Source organism: Clarias gariepinus, chromosome 4 (assembly GCF_024256425.1).
Source record: "Clarias gariepinus isolate MV-2021 ecotype Netherlands chromosome 4, CGAR_prim_01v2, whole genome shotgun sequence".
Taxonomy (NCBI): Eukaryota; Metazoa; Chordata; class Actinopteri; order Siluriformes; family Clariidae; genus Clarias; species Clarias gariepinus.
In genome coordinates, this window is record NC_071103.1 from 39,841,083 (window position 1) to 39,864,316 (window position 23,234).

General features: G+C 38.6%; 1 protein-coding gene across 1 annotated transcript in view; it reads left to right on the forward strand.

The window, feature by feature from the left end:
* The window catches only part of LOC128520809 (dipeptidyl aminopeptidase-like protein 6), a 135,138-nt gene that overhangs the window by 56,164 nt on the left and 55,740 nt on the right, over window positions 1-23,234 (forward strand). The window contains exons 2-3 of the mRNA XM_053495214.1: window positions 16,280-16,394; window positions 22,427-22,525. Coding sequence (XP_053351189.1) covers window positions 16,280-16,394; window positions 22,427-22,525 — 214 coding nt within the window. The remainder of the gene's footprint in view (window positions 1-16,279; window positions 16,395-22,426; window positions 22,526-23,234) is intronic.

Below are 23,234 nucleotides of genomic sequence, written 5' to 3' on the forward strand. Positions count from 1 at the left end.
ATCACAAAATATAATGCAATATATTAAATAATACATTTCCATATATAGGAAACTAGTGCTCATATTTATTAATATATATTATAGACAATATATTAATAGACAATGTATGGGTATATATATTGCAATACAAGACAAAAAGCATTATATTTATGCTTTATTAAAACATTATTAAGACTTTATGCATGCTAAAGAATTTTGTTCATTGTCCATTTTGTTTCAACTACATTAACATATAAGCATATTGTAAAAGAAGAGAATATATATATTTAATCACATTTAATATATTATGAATTATAAATATAAAATTACACACATTAAAAATACATTTAATTTCAATAAATGAAAAGCAGAGAATCCTTATGCATTTTTAAAAAATATATTGTGATATAGTAAGACAATATATTATTTTGTATATTGTGAATATTTTTTTTATCTTTTTCCTGTTAATTATTAGTTAGTGTCAGTTAATGTGGCGACGACGAATATTGACGTTATAAAATCTTTTAAATTTAGTCTACCAGTAGATCAGAACACTAAATCCTTTGATTTAGTGAATCAAATTATTTTATATTGACAGATAGGGAAATATATTTTCTTTGCATAGGGGTGATTCTTTATTGGATTCAGGTTGGTGACAATGGATATGGTTACTAAGCAACAATTCCACCCTGATAACAGAGAGTATGAGGAGGGTAGTAAGGCATTGGACTATTACAGGATCACCAGAGCAGCTCGAGAGAGTGTAACGGAGTAATGAACACTGATTTCCTGAAAGTTTAAATGTGTTTAATGATGATGGTGGAGGGGAGTGTTGTGTAAGATCTTCAGGAGAATGTTCAGATCGGTCGAGATGTGCTAAGCGTGAAGGTGATTTTTATCCTCGGCAACCCTTTCGTTGAGTTGCTTTGTTCTGTGGATGGGGATAGAGTCAGATTAAAGGAGACCATGCTCATCACAGTGGAAGAGTTCTGTTTTAGGGTGGAGTGGATCAGGCAGGAGAGCTGGGCGACTGAGTGTGACAAACATAAATGCAAATATACTGTAAACACCCCCTGCCCCTCAAAAATTCACTCCTATTCCCAAAGTAGATTTATTAATACCGTATTTCTTTCTTCTTCTTTTTTTAAACTATGTGCAGTTTGTGATATTTGGTGATTATATCTGGGCTGGTGCTGTCCATGGTGCTGCTTTCTGCCTTTTTTTCTTTCTTTCTTTCTTTCTTTCTTTCTTTCTTTCTTTCTTTCTTTCTGTGGATCTTATAATTGAATCATATTAAACTTTGGGCATTTTTACATTAGGGCACTGGGATTGTTTCCGAGAACACTCCACCCCAAAGTCTGGTTCATTTTGGTCATTGAGAACATATTTGTATCCTCTGAAAAATCTGTGTGCACATGATACACCCCAATCCTCTAACCCACACAGCCATAGCTGATATGGTAGGAAGGCATGCGAGAGCATTACTCAAAACAATTTTTTTGAAAGTTAACATTATTATTATTTTTTTTACTTCATGTTTAATGGTGGCTTACAAACATTCCATACTGCCATTTATTGTCCTGTATCGGTGGGTGAAAATATTCAGATGTACCCAAGTACAGAGAACTAAAATAATGTGAACACTGTCCAGCTGAGGGACTGGGGTGGGAAAAAATTTGTTCCTGAGCATGATACAAATCAATTGTGCATAATGTGAAAACACTAAAAACTGTGTAACTACATTTACTTCAGCATGGGGTTTGATGAACTGCAAAAGCAGGTGTGTGTGTGAGAGCGTGTGTGCATGTGTGTTGTGTGTAACACCGATGTCACATTGTAGAGAGCATGTTCTCTGATCTGCCTGAGGCCCTTTCACACCTCCGCTCAGACCCAGCAGGAGAGAGAGAGAGAGAGAGAGAGAGTTTAATCCAATGTTCTCCAGGATGAGAGGCAGCCATTCTGCCTCAGGCTGGTTAGAAAGGAGCAGGAAGGTGACGAGCCCCAGAACCCCGCCTGCTCTTTCTCACCTAATGGAGTCTAAAAGTACCCAGCTGTCCTTCCTCCACCATCCTCCATCCACACACACACACACACACACACACACACACACACACACATACCTGCTGTGGCACTTAACCAAACTGTATGCTGAAGTAAACTTTTCCTCACACACTGAGCACACATTAATGCCTATAACCATGTTTTATTGAGACACACACACACACACACACACACACATGGCCAGAGTCCTGAGAATAGCACTTTTAAAGCTCCCATCAAAATACATTTATCACATCCAGAATATGAAAAGAAATCAAACGCTGTGGGGAACAGAATGAAAACAGCAGTAAAAATCATATTACAGCAGGGCGTAAGGTGGAGCAGTGCACGTGTGTGTGTGTGTGTGTGTGTGTGCGCTTTTTTTCCATCACTCGCTTTCCATGTTTTTAACTCTGCTCTCCATGATGGCAGGTTCCCCTGGAAACAGGGTAATTTTGTATTGAAAAAAAGTAAAAAAGTTCAAAGAGAGTAAGAGGGGAGAGAGACGAATAGGGTGGAAATAAAAACAGAAAGGGTGAAGGAACTTAGACAACGCATGAAGTAAAAAAAGTAAAAATAAGAAGTTTAAAAGGAAATAGGGGAGAGAAAAACAGAGAGAAGGTGGGGACACCTTAAAGACAGAGTAGTAGGTGGGGTAGATGGAGGGATGCCATGGAGATGAGATGTAACTAGACAGTTTTTTTCCCCCCATTACTTTCTGCTGAGTGTTTATCCCTGTTGTTTTTTAGAGTTTGTGTGTTCTCCCTGTGCATGCTGGGTTTTCTCGGGGTACTCCAGTTTCCTCAAAGTGCAAAAAGTCTGTTGTTTTTGGTGTGTCCATGTTGCTAGGGCCCGTGTGTATGCTTGTGCCCTGCAAGGAGTTGGCACTTTAACTACCCCTTACCCATTCTTACTCTTTACTTTAACTACCCCTTATCCATTCCTACTGTCTACTTTAACTATCCCTTTCCCATTACTACTATCTACTGTATCTACACCTTACCAATTCCTACTATCTATTATAACCACCTCTTACCCACTCCTACTTTATTCTCTAACTATTTTTAACCCATCCATACTTTCTACCTTAGCTAACCCCTACCTATCCCTACTCTCTATCTATTGACTTCCTTTTTTGGATCTACGCTAACTACTTCTTCCATCCATAATTTTTTACTATATTTACCCCTTACTAATCCCTTCTCTCACCTCTACCTATAATTCACCCATCTCTATATTGCTTTCCATAACTATCCCTTACCTGTCCCTTCTCTCCTCATTAAATACCCATAACCCATATATTTCTTCTAATATATTCACACCTACTCTCTACCTTGTGCCCTGCCCATCCATGAAGTGTAATATGTCATGCTTTAATAAAATAAATTTTGCAATTTTTGGAAAATAGCTGTACTTAAAAATGGAAAACATTAAAACACTTGGGGACAAATTCTATTGTGTGTATATTAAAAGTTAGGGTAGCATGAGTAACTTTGTCGGTCTTGGCACTATTTTTGATCAAAAAAAATAGTTTGTAAACTCAACAAATGTTACATTTCACTAATGAACATTCCAGCTGCTGGCTTGTCTTTCGTTCCCTGTTGATGCCATGTTGTTTAGCACAGTATTTAGTTTTCTCAGTTGTAAAGTTGCTTTCATGCATTTTAAAGAGAACAGTTTTTATCCAACTGTATTTAAAAAAGACCATTTAAACCACAAGTCCATATAAATAAATGTAATTAAACATTAGCAAAAGCAATGACTTCTTTAAAAAATGGTGAATTTTGAGCTTTTCTTTCTATTTGCAGGCTGTAGTGGACTGTGTCCCCCAGCACTGTTTCCTTGTTGGCAATTTATTTCTTTGATGATTGTACAGCACAGAACAACAACAACAGCAACAACAGCAAAGAGACTTTTCAATCTGTAAGGTTGTATTGGGTTAGCTGAGCTGAAAAGATAAACAGTGATGTAGAATAGCAATCGCGCGGTCTTGGTCACTTGTGATCGGTTTGCTCTGCTGGATTTCCTTTTACTTTCCATCTTTGTCTCTTGTCACACAACTGAATGAATACAACTCAGTACATTTACATTTACATTTCTTCCCCCTGGCAGGTGATTGTATCAAAAGTGACCTATAGGTGATGCAAAGATCCAAATTTGTGCACATGACCAGGCTTGAATGTACTGTAAGGGTAAGGTGGTATGAAAGATGGGGAAAGAAATGTCCCCACTGTGGGACGAATATAAGTTTATCATCTTACCTTACCTTACCTTGTCTTATCCTATAGGAGTCATAAGGCAGAAGAAAAAAAAAGGTGAAAGAGAATGAGAATACAAAGCAATATCATAAATAGAAGCAAGTATGAATATGTTACAGAGACACACAGTACAACATTATTGTGAAACATAATGCAATAATGCCTCAGTGCTGTGAACACTCATGTTCTGTGTATAACTGCAATCTTTTGTTTTAATCAAACTCCAAACACCTTTTCATGGAACTTTTCTCTACGTTCAAAACTGTGCTTAAGTGTACAGTTATGTCTTAGGGGTAAAATTTCATCAATAAATCTCTGCTACACACTTTACTCAACTCCAAATATAACTCTAGGTGTATTTATAATAGCGGCTCGGTGGCTTAGTGGTTAGCACTGTTGGCTTGCACCTCCAGGTTCCTGGTTTGATTCCTGCCTCAGGTTGTTGTGCCTGGAGTTGTGTTCTGTTCTCCTTGTGCTTGGTGGGTTTCCTCCAGGTACTCTGGTTTTCTCCCATGGTCCAAAGACACATTAGGCAAATTACCCGTAGTGTGTGTACCGTATGTGTGCGCTGCGATGGATTGACACCCCAGCCAGGGTGTACCCTGCCTTCTGCCCTATGAGTCCGGGTAAAGAGGTATAGGTAATCAGTGAGTGAGTCAGTGGGATTGTATTTAGAATATGCAATTGAAAAGAACTGCCCCCCTCCATCATTTCTCTCCAGATTTTAGTTTGATTCAGATTTAGATGCAACACTGATGTGTTTCTGCTGCAACGGTTATTTACAGAGCTTGTGTTGGTGTGCCGATCAGAATCTGGCTGCTGTACGTTAGCTCAGAGGGATGAGAGCCGAGAAGGATGGATTATTGAACACTGTGGGAGGAAAGCCGAGCCCATTACTATGCCAGTGCTGGTCGGGAACACACTGCAATTCTCTGCGAGGGTCTTTCTAGAGGACACACTGCCAGCTGATGAAATGAACTGCAATTATTTGTATTTTTATCTGTGCTGATTTATGATCTGTGATTAACAAAGAATTCATGGTGTATAAAAAAAACAAGCGGGTGCATATAGGCAGAAAATATATACGAATTCTCTTTATGATTTCTCATAAATACTGTAGTAGAGGTTATGGGTGTGTTCATCTTTTTTTCTAACACACACACACACACACACACACACACACACACACACACACAAACAAAACTTTTACATAAGATCAAAATTACGAAAATTAAGATTAAAAAGATGATGAAAAACCCCCTCCTTAACGTGGAATGTTCTAAACTCTCCAGTAAGACAGAAATATGTGGTTTAACTTTGACATTGTTATTGTGTTTATAAAAAAGCAGCAGTCATACACACTGATGCTGATCAATCATGGGGTAAACTTCATTAATTTATGTGTCTCTTATATGTAAATTTGCCCAAACATCAGGATGCAACTGTTTTCCTGAAAAAAAAACTGATTGTTATGAATAGGATGTCCGAACGCTCCTGCAAATAAGTTACAAATAAATGCATTCATATCCAGTTTGTTAGTGCATTCATACCGCTTACTTAATCGCTCTAGGTCAGTAATAGAAGAACACACACTGGCACTGCAAATGAGGCACAGTCAGTATCTGGATCTGCCAAAAAATGAAGAAAATCATGCTCCCGAGCTCTACTGATTGTGTCGCAGTAAACATTTTGGAGGTATTCGTCTTTCAGTCAGTGCTGTGTTAGAGCATGAGAGCATGCTGGGTGGCACACGTACCGAAGAAGGCAGGAAGATGAGGATCGCTGGTGTCTACTCATCAAAATGGACACATCATATTCATGTATAAATTAACATTAAAATATTATAATTTAACAAATTTACATGTTAAGAAGTTAGAAAATTACTTGACTTTTCTTTTCATTCAGATATATTCAGCCAAATGAAATGAACCTGGTTACCTTTCAAAATGTCTTTCCTCCTTAATCATATGATTGTACACAAATATAAAACATCTTTCCATTCTTTGTGCTTTCGACACTAAAACACAAATAGATGTTCTGCTTAAGTCATATAATTGATATAATCCAAAGCGTTTTCTTTTTATATATATATAATATTGTGTGTAATTTTTAGCTTAACAGTCATATTTGGCTTCATTGAGTTCCGTTCTATGACTCATTTCTGCAAGCCGGACTAACCAGCATTGCTCCACCGTAATATTGTAAACTTCGTCAAAACATAAAGCAAGTATGAAGATACATGACCTTTTCAGCATGTGCTAAAACATCGTGCTTTTAAGAATGTGTGAGATATATAATTATAAAAATCTTCTTTGAGTCTGAGTCCGCTATAATAAATCACAGGGAATTACGATTCACCTCAAAGCAGTAGATACTGTGTTTAAAGAGCTAATAAAACGTGAGGGATTACGGTGAAATTAATCTTAAGGAAAAACCCGCATGGGGCTCTCTTTGTTCTGACAAATCTCTCTTAAACTGTAAATAGATCTAATTATTAAATATAATATGCACAGGGCATGATGTGTTTGATTAGAATGTTACAGAGGGTGATTGTCTCTGCTGTAGTGACCCTCGTGAGGGATAGGTTGATAGACCTGTCCATACTCCATATCCAAAGCATGTCAGTGGTATTGACATACATTTTATCTCAGCGCTGATTCAACACTGATTTATTACCCAGCCCTCGCATGTACTAATACACCCCTTAATTTTAGTACAACCAACCTAAATTTTATAATAACAGATTCCAAATGGAACATGTAGTACTAACTCATCCCTTGTGTTTAACCAGACCAAATCCCTCTCCCACAATACTACATAATCCCGTAATCCCATTCCATCAGATCCCACTCATAAAATACTACCTGATCCCTTTCCAATCCTAACAGATTCTTCCAATGCAATGCAAGCCCATCCCTTTGTTTTTTAATCCTACCAGATTAGTGGCATAGTGCCCTAATACTGTGGCTTCATACCTTGGGTCAAAAGTTTGATGGGTGTTTGGTGAGTTGTCAAGGGGTACTCTGGTTTCCTCCCACAGTCCAAAGACAAGGGTAAGTTTGAGAGAGTGTGTGGGCTTTAACAGCGTGAACCCTATCCAAGGTGTACCCTGATTAATGCCCGAGTCCCCTGGGATATGCTCCAGTCAACCTGCATCTCGGTACATGATAAGAACTATAGAGAATGAGTGAGTGAGTGAAATCCCTCATTGAAATCAGTACCAAATACTACATGTTCAGTTTTACCAGTTTACCCACCTTTATTTTAAATAGATCCCCATTATTCAAGTTTACCAGATTGCTCCTCTTTAGTATTCTCAGATCCATTCTATTTACAAGGACAAATCTCCTTGGACCAGATCCCTCTGAATTTGTAGATTTGGATTCCCTCTTGCTTATTAGTACCAAATAGCTGGTGATTAGTAAAACCCGATCCCCCATGTTTAATACCAGCAGGTCTCTCATGGTTAGTAGTAACAGATCCCTAATGTTTCGCAGTACACATGTCATGATGTGTTGCAGTACTAGTTCTATCTCAAGTATAGTAAGATTACTGATGGATTCTGTAGCTTTATTAATACCAGATCTTGCAGGCTGTAACGGTAGTAACAGTAGTACAGTATTAGTAGTAAAACTTCTTCCAATTAGACAATCACCAGATATCTCATGTTGGTTACGTCTCATTTGCTTTCTGAGAAAGACTTTAATCTAAGTGCCACTCGATCCTTACCTCTATATTGTTAAATGGTTTATTATTAGCTCCCGCTGACCACTTAATGCTCCTGGTACTATATTTACTGTTTGAAATGCACTTTATCCTTGGTTTCTTTAGGGTCAGTGGATTTCACACAATAGCCCCACATCACTGAGCAGCTTCAGAATGATATATTATAGTGGTTACCCTTATATATTTTATAGAGTTTAGATTTGTCCGCCTACTGTTGATCTCTTGTGTGGACAGCAGCTGTCTAGCATAAGGTGTTGGTTGTTTGATTGTTTCCCCCTGACTCACAGTGTATTATCTTGCTTAAATGCTGCCTTAAGAGACATGCTGGTGTGAATGTTTGGATTTTTTTTTCTTTTTACATTAATTGATATTTTAATTGCTATTTTTTTTCCCGCACATCCATATAACCTTACCACTCTCCCAAATGGCCACTTCTGTTCAGACGTGTGACTGCCAGCTTCTTCTTTAGAAAAAGCAAGCAGAGCAGTGAGATCTCAAAGCACATCACACTAAACTGCTCCTGACATTATCAGGAAAAGAAAGAAAGAGAGAAAAAGAAAGAAAAAAAGAAAGAAAGAAGGAAAGAAAGAAAGAGAACCCAAGCTCAAAGCCTGCTATTCCCCAAGCTATAGAGAGAACAAATTATTCCTGTCACACTCTCGTAAATCTGCAAATGCTGTTCAAGATTGTCTGGCAGGTCACAATTGCCTCACAATACCCGGCAGAGGTGAGTCGTAAGGTCTTCAAAAGGGCTTTTACTGATAAAAAAAAAAAATAATATGAAAAACGGCCTCAGGTTCCTACTCAAAGAAAATGCAATTTAACACAAAACCTCCAAACTACGCAGCGGGCTATTATCTGGCATTAGGAGGAGAAAAACCTCTCCATGAATCTGTTTTCAACCCTCTCATTGTGAGTCACCTTGAATGAGTGATTTTATTTTCATTTCAGCCACACCCCGTCTTTCACACACCTCTTCAATACTGAGTGCCTGCTTTAATGTTCTCTCTTTCAGATCATCACACGTAGTTAAAATACATCTTTACATCCTGAAGACTGACAAAGTAGCTGTACCGTATCTGTGCAACAGTATTTAAGAAAATCTTCTAACAAGATTAACATATAGGATGCCGTTGTAAAATCCTAAAGCTGGAGGAACCAAGCTGCTCTGATGAGGACACCTAATGGCAGCAATCGGACGTTGAGCTCGTGCAGATCATCTGGAGTAATGCGGGAGACCGGGATCCTGTCGTGCTCACCTCACATCGGGCTTTTTCACACGGTTCGATTGGTGTGAATGTGACAATCCATGAGTGCGACTCATTATCCCGCAGCACGGCTGGCTCACCGAGGAGTATCGAGCTGAAACTAGCTGAACAACAATCACACAAAGCAGCGTCGCTAATCGATGTCGGGCACAGACAGAGTTAATCAAGCTGCTCGTGTATTCCTGTTGAACGAGTGCACCGTGACAGCCATCCTTTATCTTTTGAAACTTTCTTTGTGTTGGTGTTGTGAGTGATAGGTGTTCTTAGAACAAACAGACACAGGGGAGAAAATGGCAAATGATTAAAGAGACACTGAAGGCATGACACTGATGCACTCCCCGAGTGGTAAACCTTTTGCCTTACTGACCAGAAGGTGGTGAGTTCAAATCCCAGGACAAGAGGCAATATTGGCTTATCAGAAGGCTTCCTGCCTTAAACTCGACTTAACAATGGAGTTAGAAGGCTGTTGCAGTGGACCTTGAAGATTCATTTACAAAAAGTGTCAAAATAAATCCAGAGCTTGGTAAATTCGCTTTGTCATGAAATTCAATGTGCAGAAGAAGTCATTTTGTTCCCACTGAATGTGCCAAATTGTTTTATTCCTTTTATGTCACAGCAATTTGTTAAAAAGTAAAAATTTTTATTTATTAAACCAACATGGTATGTCCGATCTATTCGTAGCTACCGCTTTTTACATAAACAAAATGACTATATACATTGTTAATCACCTACCCGTGAATTATCTGTTACCATAGAAACGATAGATTTCGTATTAGATCAAGTGCATAAACAAAACCCTTTGATTTGGAGCCGCACTACTGTCAGAGCTGCTCTTACACAAGATCAATCATCACATTCAGACCAATCACAGTCCAGAATTAAGTGTGGAACAATCAAAGTATATAGGGTGTATAAAGAATAATGCCTCAACGAGCTGCGTTTTACTTATACATCTAGTTATTTCTGAAGTGCACAGTCAAGGTTGTCCTGCTTCAGAGATTTTCTGTCTCAGCTTTTTTTTTTTTTTTTTTACAGCTTTTTGTACAGACACAGAGATTTACCCTGTGGAAACATAACATTTTAGTTCGTTCAGCTAAGTGCTCAGAGAGGCATTTAAGATGAAAAGAGGAGATAAGAGGCAGACGGGGGAGTGAAAGAGCAGGAGAGCGGATCTCTGTGCCGGAAATGAGACTGAGCTTTACGAGAGAAGAGCATGCTGAGATGAGCCAACAGCCTGCTGTGTTTCTGTCACAATGTATTTCTGAGCATCTCACAGCTTAAACACACACACACACACACACACACACACACACACACACACACACAGTAGGCCTGGTGACTCTGATCAAGATGCCACTCTGATCTAAGCTCTGTAAAGTAATGCTAGTATGTGTATCACACACAACTGTAATTTTATTTGGCCACAACACAGCTGACTCGCTCCTCAGACTGTCTCACCATCGCCTTTACACTCCTGCACACACACACAGAGATGTGCTGTGATGAGTCTTTTGCGCTTCTGAAACTCGATGGTAATAGTGATTGTGATGATAATGATGATGGTGATGGTGGTGGTGGTCATAGGGATGATGATGATGGTAGGGATTGTGGTTTTGGTGGTGTTAATGCTGGTGATTGTAAGGATGATGATAAGAGTGGTGGTGGTTATTATAATAATGATGATGATGGCAATGGTGGTGGTGGTTATAAGGGTAGTGCCTTGTTTTTAACAACCATCTTAGATTTAGTCTTAGTCTTAGTCTTTTGGACTAAAATGCTTATTAGTTTTAGTCAAATTTTAGTCACTTCTATATGTGATAGTTTTAGTCCAGTTTTAGTCGACAAAAACTCAAAAAGGTTTTAGTCTAGGTTCATTCAAAAAAAGGAAAAAAGAAGTATAGTCGTTTAACAAATTAATTTAGGTCAATAAGCATTGGGGATTGCTGCTGGGCAGTGTCACACATAAGTTGTGAAAATAGCAGCAGATCTATAAGTTCAACACATTGTAAGCTTGCGGATCAGCTATTCTCACCAATAATTACAATAATAAAGGAATGGTTTTAGACATATAAGGTTTCCACCCAACTGCAAATACTTTCTGATCTAATAAATGTGCATTACACACAGATAAAGTGATAACAGTGGAATCAATGTTCATTACTCCAAAAAAGCCAAAAACAAAAACATTCTACTTCAGCAATCATGGCTTTATTTCTCAGAATTTGCTAAAGTACAATGAACATACACATGGCCAAAATATGAGTGATGGATGAGGAACACATATGCTCAACTTGGCCTTGTCTGCCAGTGCAGATAAGGTGTATATTATCTGTAAAAACAGACATCATACAACCCCCCCTCTATCTCTGTATACAACGTACACGTCTTGTAAAGGTTTACAGGTGAATACAAAACAATCAAATGTAGGTATACCATAAAAATACTTAAAATACTATGAAAAACACTCAATTATTATTAACTTATTAGCTTATTAACTGACGCTGTACTAAAGCTTTCTGATCTTTCATTCTGAGCAGCAGCCAAATTATAATGTATCTGTACTGTGTGTGTGTGTGTGTGTGTGTGTGTAACTTTACTGTGAGCTCACTGGTCATGGTTAGGGCTGTAGAGCGTCACTTGTGGCTTTAAGACTGAAGCTAGCAGACTCTACGTATAACAATAACTCGACCTGTTTAACATATCAAGTTACACGCTAACCAAACATAGACACACAAAGAGATGACCACACCGTCACTGAATGTAAACATGGCTAAACATGCTGCTAAAGTAACACACACACAATGAACTGACGTTAGCGTAACAAAAGCTAACTTTAGCCTAAAGTTAGCCGCCCATGTGCGGCAGGAGTATGTGGAAAACTCACTAATTTATAAGCTTACTATGAAATTTATCACGGGCCGATTGTCGAGTAACATTGTTATATTACGTAGGCTATACGATATGTTAACAGCACTTGTAACTTACCTTCGAAAAAATATCCTTGTGGTGAGCCTTTAGGTGCCGCTTAAGGTTGGTGGTATTTTTTCCGCCTACTTTGTGGCCACATTTGTCACCGTCTTCCTTCACAATACACTTTGTTTTATTATCTGCTGGGTTATATTTAAAATACACCCATGCCAGGTGATGGGCGTGACCAAACAAGGATAGAATGCAGCAACAGATACTTTTTAGGTTTTAATTGACACGCACAATAAGCAAAAAAGTTATGCATTTTAAACGTCTGACAGACCACCCACTAACATTTTCGTCCATTCTCGTCTCGTCAACGAAAACTCACACAAGTCTCGTCACGTTTTAGTCATCAAAGAGCAGTGTTTATTTTTTTACCGTCTTCTTATCGTCATGAAAAAAAGTGGCATCAACGAAATGATTTCGTCATCGTTGACGAAAACAACACTGGGGTAGTGATGATGATGATGATGATGATGATGATGATAACGATGATGATGGTGATGCTAAAGAGGGTAATGACAGTAGTGGTGGCAGTGGTGGTTACAATGATAAAGATGGTAATGGTGGTGGTGGTGGTTAAGATGTAGATTATAATGATTATGTTGTTGGTGGTTTTAAGGATGGTGGTGAAGATGATAATGGTGGCCATGGTTATAAGGATGATGAAGATGGTAGTAATTAGGTGGCGATGATGATGATGATGATGATGATGATACTGCAGATGATGATTATGATGATAAGGATTGGAATGATGAGAGTGGTGGTTACAGTGATGATGATGATGATGGTGGTGGTGGTATAGGTCATAAGGATTATGATGAAGATGTAATGATGGTGGTGGTTATAAAGATGATGAAAATGGTAATGATGGTGGTGGTTATAAAGATGATGAAGATAGTAGTCATTATAGTGGCGATGATGATGAAGATTGGAATGATGATAGTGGTTGTTACGGTGATGATGATGATGATTATCATCGTGGTGGTATAGGTCATTGTCATTAAGGTCAAGGATTGTGATCAAGATGGTAATAATGGTGGTGGTTATAAAGATGATGAAGATGGTAGTCATTATAGTGGCGATGATGATGATGATGATAAAGATTGGAATGACAATAGTGGTGGTTATGGTGATGATGAAGATGGTAATAGTGGTGGTTATAAAGATGATGAAGATGGCAATGGTGGTGGTGTACATCTAATACATTCTAGTGTGTGTGATGTAGCCATCTATATAAGTTAAAAATAACAAATTAACAACAAAATGTCCTTGTGTGGTATTATTACATAAATACTTTCATGTTCAAATGTTAATAATGTTCCTGAGGAAAAATTTTAGGACACACACACACACACACACAAACACAGTGTCTCCTCTGTAATGAGTCTTCACACTGGTGTCTCAGTAAGCAGGACCTGGATGCGGTTATCTCAGGGCTAATGATGTCTGCAGTGCCATTCAATTAAGACCAAAAGCATGGTCACTAACAGCAACACGGCTTTAAAGCCACTAATGCAGTGGCTCTGTGTCACCATCGGCTTGCTCGAGCTTAATGAGTGCTTCAGCTCACACCCGAGACACAGCTCACGCTTCACCAGCCGCTTCGTTCCATTACCTTAGTGAGCTCCAGCAGTAATGAGTCAAGGTGGCTGGATTAGATCTGGTGTAGAAATGATGAAGTTTCTCATAAGTGGAGAAACAGTTTCAGGGTTGTTCAAGCGTGTCCATACACATGTCTATATTTATGTTTCAGCTAAAACATTCTAGCGTTTGTATAAAGTAAGCATGTAGGGCATGTCGAATTAGGAAGTGTTGAAGGAAGAAAGGAAGAAATGAATGAATAAAAGAGGGCTTCAGGTAGAAAAAAAGCATGTGTAGGGAAAGATTGTACAGAATAAAGAATGAGTCGGTCGAAAGGAAGGGGTGTATAGGGAATGAAGGAAAGGGTAAGGAAGGGAGAAAGAAGGGATTAATTGAGGGAGGGTGAGAAAAAAAAGAAAAAAATCTGAAGTATCTGAATGGAAGGAGAGGGTGTATAAAGAAGTAAAAAATGTGAAGCAAGGAGTAAGGAAGAAGGGAAGAAAGCAATAAAGGAATGTGTCGAGAATGAAGGAGGGTGTTAAACCGGAGTCACAAATATCCTAATGAACGACGGGTTTGTATGAAACTCCCTGTTCCTACGAAGTCAGACAGTTGGTAGTCGGTAGGAGAATCCGTCAGCACATTTTGTCATAGTATACAAAGTGTCAGCTATCCACTCTGTCTGTTGTTACCCTACCCGCTAAATATGCAGAAATATCCAGATGTCACAATCCAGAAATGGTGAAGAAATAAGCTGGTAAGAGAACATCACAAACATTGCACAAATGACGTACTGCCACGTTGTGAACACCTGACGTTTGCCATAAAAATGCCCTATGAGCACTGTGGTGCGTTTGTTTAAATGCCATATGAATATTGGTTCGTACGGCGTCTCTATGTCTTCTGAATCTAGATGATCCATGAACATCGTACATTGTTGTTAGGTTGTTCCGAAAGGAAAGAAATTGGGTGTTAAGAAGAAACAAGAACATGCGTAAGTAATAAGTAGGAAGTAAGTAAGACTCTTGCCGTTGGCGGCAAGTCAGACTTCTAAGGGGTAAGGAAGAAAGAAAGAAAGAAAAAAAGAAAGAGGCTGTCGGGTGAAGAAGTGAGGTGAGAAGATTGATTAAGATGGAAGTTTTGGGTATGTAGGCTTTAAAGGGAGGAAGGAGGGAGTGTGTAAAGATGGGATGAGTATGCCGCACTCCATATTCATAATTTTTTTGTAATAAACGACAGAAATGTTTGGCTCGACTGCTGCTCATCCATGCGGGCAGAAAGACGAGTGTTTACTGTCGGCCCGAGTGACCGAGCGTCTACACGCTTGCTTTAATAAACATCACTTTATGATGCTGCTGTTCTTCATCTGAGTGAGTGTGTGATATGCACTTATCTGTGTTTTCACTCCTGACAGACTGAAATGTGTTTTTCTTACTCTTTCACACTGACAAACAGAAACGCAGTCTGTGTGACGTCCTCATCCTGATGAAGGGAAACGTCATCATTTCCTGTCTCTCTCGTACATTATACAGTTTGACTTCTTGTATATTTCTGTTGCTGCAGATTAGTGGGAATTATACATGAATCTGTTCCCTATAAATATTCAGTTCCCAGATAAATACAAATGTCCTTCAGATACGTCATATCATCAGGACACACACACACACACACACACACACACACACACACACACACACAGGGTCAGGAAAAGAAAAAGTAAACCTATGACCACCAAGTTACCACTGTTTATTACTCTGACTTTTTTTTTATTTACTTTATTGTGTTGTTTTTTTTTATTTTTATCTTTGTACTGTCCACTTTCTGCCATGGCAAATCAAATTTCCCACTTGTGGGACCAATAAAGGTTTATCTTTTCTTTTCTTATCTTATCTTATCTTATCTTATCTTATCTTATCTTATCTTATCTTATCTTAATAAGAGCGGCCTCCAAATGCCTAAATGTAAATGTATGGAATAACAAATGAAAGAAGGAATAAAGTACAATGGGAGTGTATGGAAAAGGAATGAAGGTGTAACTAAGAGATACAAGAAGTTAGGTTGCAAGGTATATAAAAAAGATCAAAGGAAGGACAAAAGAAAAAAGGAAGAACAAATGAAACCAAAGGGAGAATGACAACAGCATAAAGGAAAGAATACATTAATGGAGGAAGAACAGAGTGAGTGTGTAGAGAATAACTTAAAGTATAAACAAGGAGGAAAAGGAAGGAAAGGAAACATGAAGGAAAGAAGGATGGAAACAGGAGGAAGGGAAGGAAGCAGGAAGAGAGGTCAGAACGTAATGACTGTTTAAGAAACAAAGGGAGGAGACTGAGCAGGATGGAAGAAGTAAAGTTATGAGTTGCTGTCCATCTGTGCTGTTTTTTTGTCACTAAGGTTCATGAGTGATGAAGTGATTAATCTATTCATTCTTTCTCTTTCTCTCTCTTGCTGTAGGAGCTGGTGGGCAGTAACCCGCCACAGAGGAACTGGAAGGGAATACTGATCGCTCTGCTGGTCATCCTGGTCATCTGCTCACTGATCGTCACTTCTGTTATACTTTTGACACCAGGTAAACACACACACACACACACACACACACAGCAAGCACTTCAGGGGTTCACATTCCATAACACTTACATTTATGAATTCGAGTTACTTCAATTTGAGAACCCAATGAATCAGAATGAAGGATCCAGCGTGTAGCAGCGTTGTGGTGTGAATGTATATCATGTACTTAAACTCCTGGGTCTGTCCTGATGTCACACCATATGATCAGTCAGCACACTGTTGCTGGATAATGAAGCCTATCTCAGGAGACGTTAAGCACAAAGCAGGGTACACTCTGGACAGGGTGTCAATCCACACACACACACACACACACACACACACAAACACAAACTATTGGGAATTTCTGAACGGCAATTATATTTTTGTAATCTTCTGGATCTGAATGAAATTGGAGTACGCTGAGGAAACCCACCAAGGCATGGGGAGAACATGTACACTTCACACACACAGACCTGAGGCAAGAATTGATCCCTCAACCCTGGAGGTGCAAAACCACAGTAGTAACCGCTACACCCTCGGGTGGCCTACAGTAGACAGGTAGATGGACTATCTATCCAAAGTACTGTAAGAGGCCGGTAGTTTATAGCCGCCATAATATAAGTGATAACATGAAAAGTGACAATTATGATGTCATTATTCATTACACAGTGTAAATGCTGCTACATTGGCTGTGGTATACTGTAAGAATAATAAAAGCCTTTGCTGTTGTAAAGGAGCATCGGCAGCAGGAGATGAAGCTCAGCAGCTTTGTGTTCTTCACCCTGAGGACACGTCCTGTCTCTGACACACTCTGATCAGATCAGTGGGGCTACGCAGTGTTTCCTCTCCTCGCTCTGTCGTTAGCTCACATCACTCTTTGTTCAGAAATTCGGCAACACTCCACAGCCTTGTAGTGCTACGAGGTCCAACAAATCACTAGCCTACATTTATTTCTGTCCCTTTGTTTCAGAAAGCATAAGGGCTTTTTTTTTTTTTGACGCAGGAATCACTCAGAGGCCACCTCGCAGCTCCTGTCACACTGCTGCGGTGTCCTTTGTTTGTTGTTCTCGAGGATATTTCAGGACAGAAATGTCAGAGCTTGCAGACGGATTTGTTTTGCTTTTGTTGACGTGAAAACCGCGTCGACATTCACATGCTTCAGATCAGGCTGCAGCTCCAATTCCCTCCATCTGCATTGTAATTATCTGAGAAATAAACTACTGAGTGTGTGCTGCTGTTATAGGGAAATGAAGCGAGCGACTCTTACCAGCATGGAGTTCGTTAATTTCTTATATCAGCACATCAGTTTTTATAACTCCTACAACTTAGTAATTTGCCAATTATTACATTGATTAAAAATGTTAAATTGCTACTCCCTCGCCAGGCTCATTTTATTATCTCTTTTGGAGTTAATAAGCTAAAAAAATCTCAGCTTGCTGTGTTTATAAGAAATCACAAACAACATGCAACCTCCATGCACACAGACGTTAGGTGGGAATCAAGCCCCAACCCTGGAGGTGCGAGTCTACAGTGCTATCCACTACCCCCGTGTGCCTGAAAAGCATTGATTATGATTAGTTAAATTATACTATCATTACTCACTAAATGCAAATTATACATTGTCTTCACTGTGTTGAATCCATGGATTCTTGGGGCAATCGTCTGAACTTTAATTTCCGTATGTTGCTGCTGCCAGAGCAGTTTGTACACTATGTGCTTGATGTTCATTCTGCATCCATGCCCCAACCGCCTCGGGCTTCTCTGCCGGTTGGTTGACTGTCTCATCGTTCTCAAGTGATTTTGTCACATAGCAGAATGCTCAGAATCTAAAGCAGGCATGTCATTTGGATGTTCTCCAGCTGGTTTGTACAGGATCTTGCTTTATCCCAACCCAAGTTTTTACACTGTAGAGAAGCCTTGGTGTGATTAGTGTCCGGATGAGGCGTATTTTAGTCTTGATAGTGACGTTGACCTTCTTCCAACCTCAAATTGTTTACAAAGCACTGGCACTGGAGACTTCCTAAAAATATATGTTAATGATTGTTAATGTTATTTGCTTTGCTTTTACTTTTCACCTTACATGTGATACATTTTTCAAAGTCTATGCTAAAAGAATCTGGCAACTCCTGAAAGCATGCAGGTTAATGAGTATGGGTGTAAATCTAATTTCTACTTTCAAAGAGTGAGAGTCGAACAGTTTGCTGCAGATTCTTAGGGTTTTAAAATATTGAAATCATGGTTTTAACACACTCTGACAGGCTAAAGTATTGCATCAAAGTGCTAAGGTGGCTAATACGGCTGTTTATTTTTAATACTCTGACTTACAATCTCAGGGTTTGTGATTGTTTTCCACATTTGGATTCCCAATTATTGGTATTTTGTAGACTCGATTGAAATAAAGGTAGAAAGAAACTGAGAGAAGAATGCGTAAGAAAGAATTGCTTTCTTTTGTGTCTCGTCACTTCCCGATCATCATATAGTGAAGTGAAAATCAAACTAGTAGAGGACACGGCTAAAGATTTTTTTGTTCGTTTGTTTACAATGATTCTAATGATTTTTAACAATCTTTGTAAGTATAAGGATGTTACTGTATGTGCAGCATGATCTATATCGAGAATATTTTTTTTAAATTAAAACTCAACCAATATTTTATTGATAACAAATTGCATACTTTAGTAACCATAAACACAATTGCAGGCTGATTTATCCATTGAGACAAAATGGTGTATTTATAGCATTTTGCAAAATGACCCAAACAATTTAGATTTTTTTTTGCATTTGTGCTTTATAAACACCCTTGTGACACAAAGCAAACATGCACAAAATACTCTTTATCAGTCGTCTATACATCTTGCTTATTTTAAAAACACTTGTTTATGGAGTTCTCATTTTTCTGTCAAACTCTTCACATATAAACTGTATTAATGTTAACTCAGCTTAATCACACCAGCCTGTAACTGATTATTTTACTACTTAAAAGAGATTCATTCCTTACTGCAGTTATTCAGGCGTGGTGTTATAGCTATGACTATGAGACATCCTATAAAATAAAATATATGATGATGAAAACGGTGTCATTTTTGAGGCAGCGAGGCTCTTATCACTGCCGAAACGACACTAATCACGTCTCCCGCGTCTGTTTCTGCACTGCATGTGAATGGTGTTGTTCAGCGAAGTGGAGAGTTTGTGATCAGATCTGATGTGGTGAATGATTTCAGAATAAATAAGCACAGGCATCTGCTCACACACACACACACACACACAAACACAATTGTAATCATCAGATATCTAGCTGCTGTGAACAAAACAGAGCAGCAAGAGTGTGATAGTGGGAGAGAAAGAGATGGATGAGTGTGTGTGTGTGTGTGTGTGTGTGTGTGTGTGAATGTTTTGTTGAAACTCACACTAAAGTGACACACCAATGTGTTTGATCGAAACGAGGGTGTGTGCACGCTGATGGCTCGCTGTCTATTTCTCACTCAGAGTTCATCTGCACTGTACAGCTGTGAAAAAACACACCTTCCGTTTCAATGCATATGATTGATTTTTGCTCCATGGCGCTCATCATTCATCTTCAGCTGCCTGGGTGTGATGCGGAGTGAATCAGAATGGCCTCATAACGCATGGACGCACAAAACACCACTCACAAGCATATTTATGAGCAAACATATGTGATGGTCAATGTGTCCTATTTGAAACTATCTGAAGACACCGGAAACACAGTCAGTGCATCGGTTTAGTCACTGTCCTATCCAGAGTCAGGAAACATTTGCATTTAGGCATTTGGCAGATGCTCTTATCCAGAGTGGCCTACACAAATGCTTACATTTCCACATTTCCATCATTAGATAGATCCTTACACTGGGTTACTAAGTCTATTCAAACACTGTTGGGAAGTTTTTATTATTATTATTATTATTATTATTATTATTATTTATTAATAAATGTATTTATTTTTTGGTGTAGGGACAGATTAGCCCAAGTACTGAAGAAACAGACATGTCTTAAGTCATAATTTAAAGACTGCCAGAGACTCAGCTGTACGGCCATCTAGGTGCCAAAACACAAAACAATCAAAGAGGGAGTTAAAAAAGCACTTTGTTTTTAGAATTAAATGACTAAATGAAGTTAAAATAATGCAAAGCAGCAAAAGATTTAAAATCCTCTCATCTTTTGTTTATTTGGTCCATCAACCAGAAAGCAGCTCTTAGGTGATGATCTGAGGTGGGTTAACCTCTTGGAATTGTAATAATAAATATATTGGCTTTTTTTTTTACCAATTAACAATACAGTAACTGGGTAAATATTATCACATGACATGTACACTACATAATAAAAAGCTGTGCTGTATTTTTAACCCCTTTAAAAAAAATGCACATGTATTTCAAACAGAGAAATGTCCCACAGTTACACCTTTGATAAGATGTTTTTATACGGTGGTGTAGTGGTTAGCACTGTCGCCCTGCACCCCCAGGGTCCAGGTTCGATTCTCGGCCAGGCTCGATTCCCCTCTCTGTGTGCGTGGAGTTTGCATGTTCTCCCTGTGCTTGGTGGGTTCCCTCCAGGTACTCCGATATGCAGGTTAGGCTAATCGGCGTTCCCAAAATTGCCCGTAGTGTGTGTATGTGTGTGTGTGCCCTGCAATGGATTGGCACCCTGTCCAGGCTGTACCCTGCCTCATGCCTTAAGCCTCCTGGGAGAGGCTCCAGGTCCCCACGACCCTGATGGCAGGATAAAGCGGTATAAACAATGAGTAAGTGAGTGTAATTCCTGCTAGAGACTCCTTAAATCACACATGTTCCTTCTGTGTCGAGGTTATCTTCTTTAAGAAGTCTAATTTTTCCAGTTCTGCACATTATAGCATTTTATATTAATGTTAACTTTATTAACATGACAGTGAACTCCAACAATAATACTAACACTTGAATTACAGTTTTTTTTTATTTTGATTTGCATGAAATAAACCGCTGAATTGACCATGACTCCTGCTTGCTAATTAAAATGCTAATTCAGTTCAGTAATTTACAGTAATTAATATGCACTAGTTTAATATTTGCTAATTTATGCTCATATGCAGTAATGGATTGGGCTGAATAGTGAAAGCCAGTGCATTTCATTGGCATTTGCAGAAATGTCAATTAATACATCTGTTAATTTCTAAATTACTCACACTTTTAATCACCGCATGGTTCATGATGAACATCCTGGTCTGGTAATGTTAATTAATGCAAAAAAAATGTTAGTTAAAAGATATTTAATTTAACAAAAGGTCATAATGTTTAATATAATAATCCCTTTTTTTGGGTGTGGGGGCTTTAAGACTAAAAAGAGCTGTTGATCCAACTCACTGTGTCGGCTCTTTGTCCTTTTTATTTAAAATAGGAGCTAATAATATCTATAAATGTACTTATATACATACAAAATACATGTGCAAAACTCTTGATCCTTCTCCCTTCTTCATGATAAACGTAAATAAATGATGTAGATTAAATATAAGAAGCAGGAACAAATACTTTAGTGCAACCGGTTACAAAGTTCATGAATATACAGTTAAAAACTGCTTGTTCATGTAGGAACCTCAGCAGCGACCTCATTTCCCCTCTCATCTGTTCCAACCCCAGCAGTAAACTAATCACCGCCTGATCATCTGTCATCATCTGCAGCAGTTTCTCACTGGTTTATATCTGATCCAGAACAGAACTGATTTGATCCATTAAGTCAATAGGACAGATTTTGATTCAGGTCACACAGAGTCACACTTTTTAAATGTTACATTTTCTAAAACATGACAAATAAAAAATATACAACAGCTTTTCCAAAATAATAATAATTAATTATAATAATTATAAGTAGAGAAAGCCTTTGGGGACATACTAATATAGGAAAATAATTAGCACTGTTTCATCACACGAACTTGTCACTCCAGTTCAGGAAGAGGTGCTAAGACTTGCTCAAAGGCTTTCTTTCAGTCTGAATACAGTGAATTTTGTCCCTGTGCTTAGTGTGATGTTAGTAATGTCTGTAATGTCTTCTTTGTTCTGTCTCTGGTGTCAGGGGAGGCCGACAGCCTGGCGTTGAAGGGCAAACTGACGGTGGAAGATGTCTTTGGCAAGAACTTCAGAGTTCACGATCCCAACGCTAAATGGATCAGCGGTGAGCTGCAGTTTTCCTTTAAACTTATAATGAGTGAATCGAATGAACTTCTAACAAACATCTAACAAACAAATGGGAATCATCTGGCAGCACGGCACATGGGGTAATAACACAGTATCATCCTGATGAGATACTTTTTACTAGAATACATCACTCTGCTACTGTATGTCACTCTGAGTGTGTGTGTGCATGTGTCATGTGACAGTTTAAAAAAGAACAACACCTACAGTTTTTAATATTAGATCCATTTACAGCACTAAATTTCTATTACTATACTTTTTTCTGTTGACTGTATTTGAATTCAGCTGGAGCTAATTTGTTAGCATTAACGCATGCCTCACATCTAAGCATCGATCCAAACCCAACTGAAAGGGGTTCAACAGCCACAAAATCAATCAGCAGTTCTGTTCAACTCAAGCGCTGTCTCTTCTAATCAGCTGCTCCTCAGCCTAAATAGTTTCTTCGCCCAGGTCTCGAAAGTTGTCGCATATTTTACACATTTTCATGATGATGCGGTCATAGGCATTAGGGCGCATCCCAAATACTAAAGATAATGCAGCAGTGCTGATATTCTTCATAACATCTTAACCTAGAGTGTGATCTTCCTTTTATAAAACAATTTCTTAAACACCATTTATTATTAACAGATGTGCTGTGGCGATGCATAACTGCTGACTGAGGGTTAATGTAATTAACAGGGGCAAAAGCA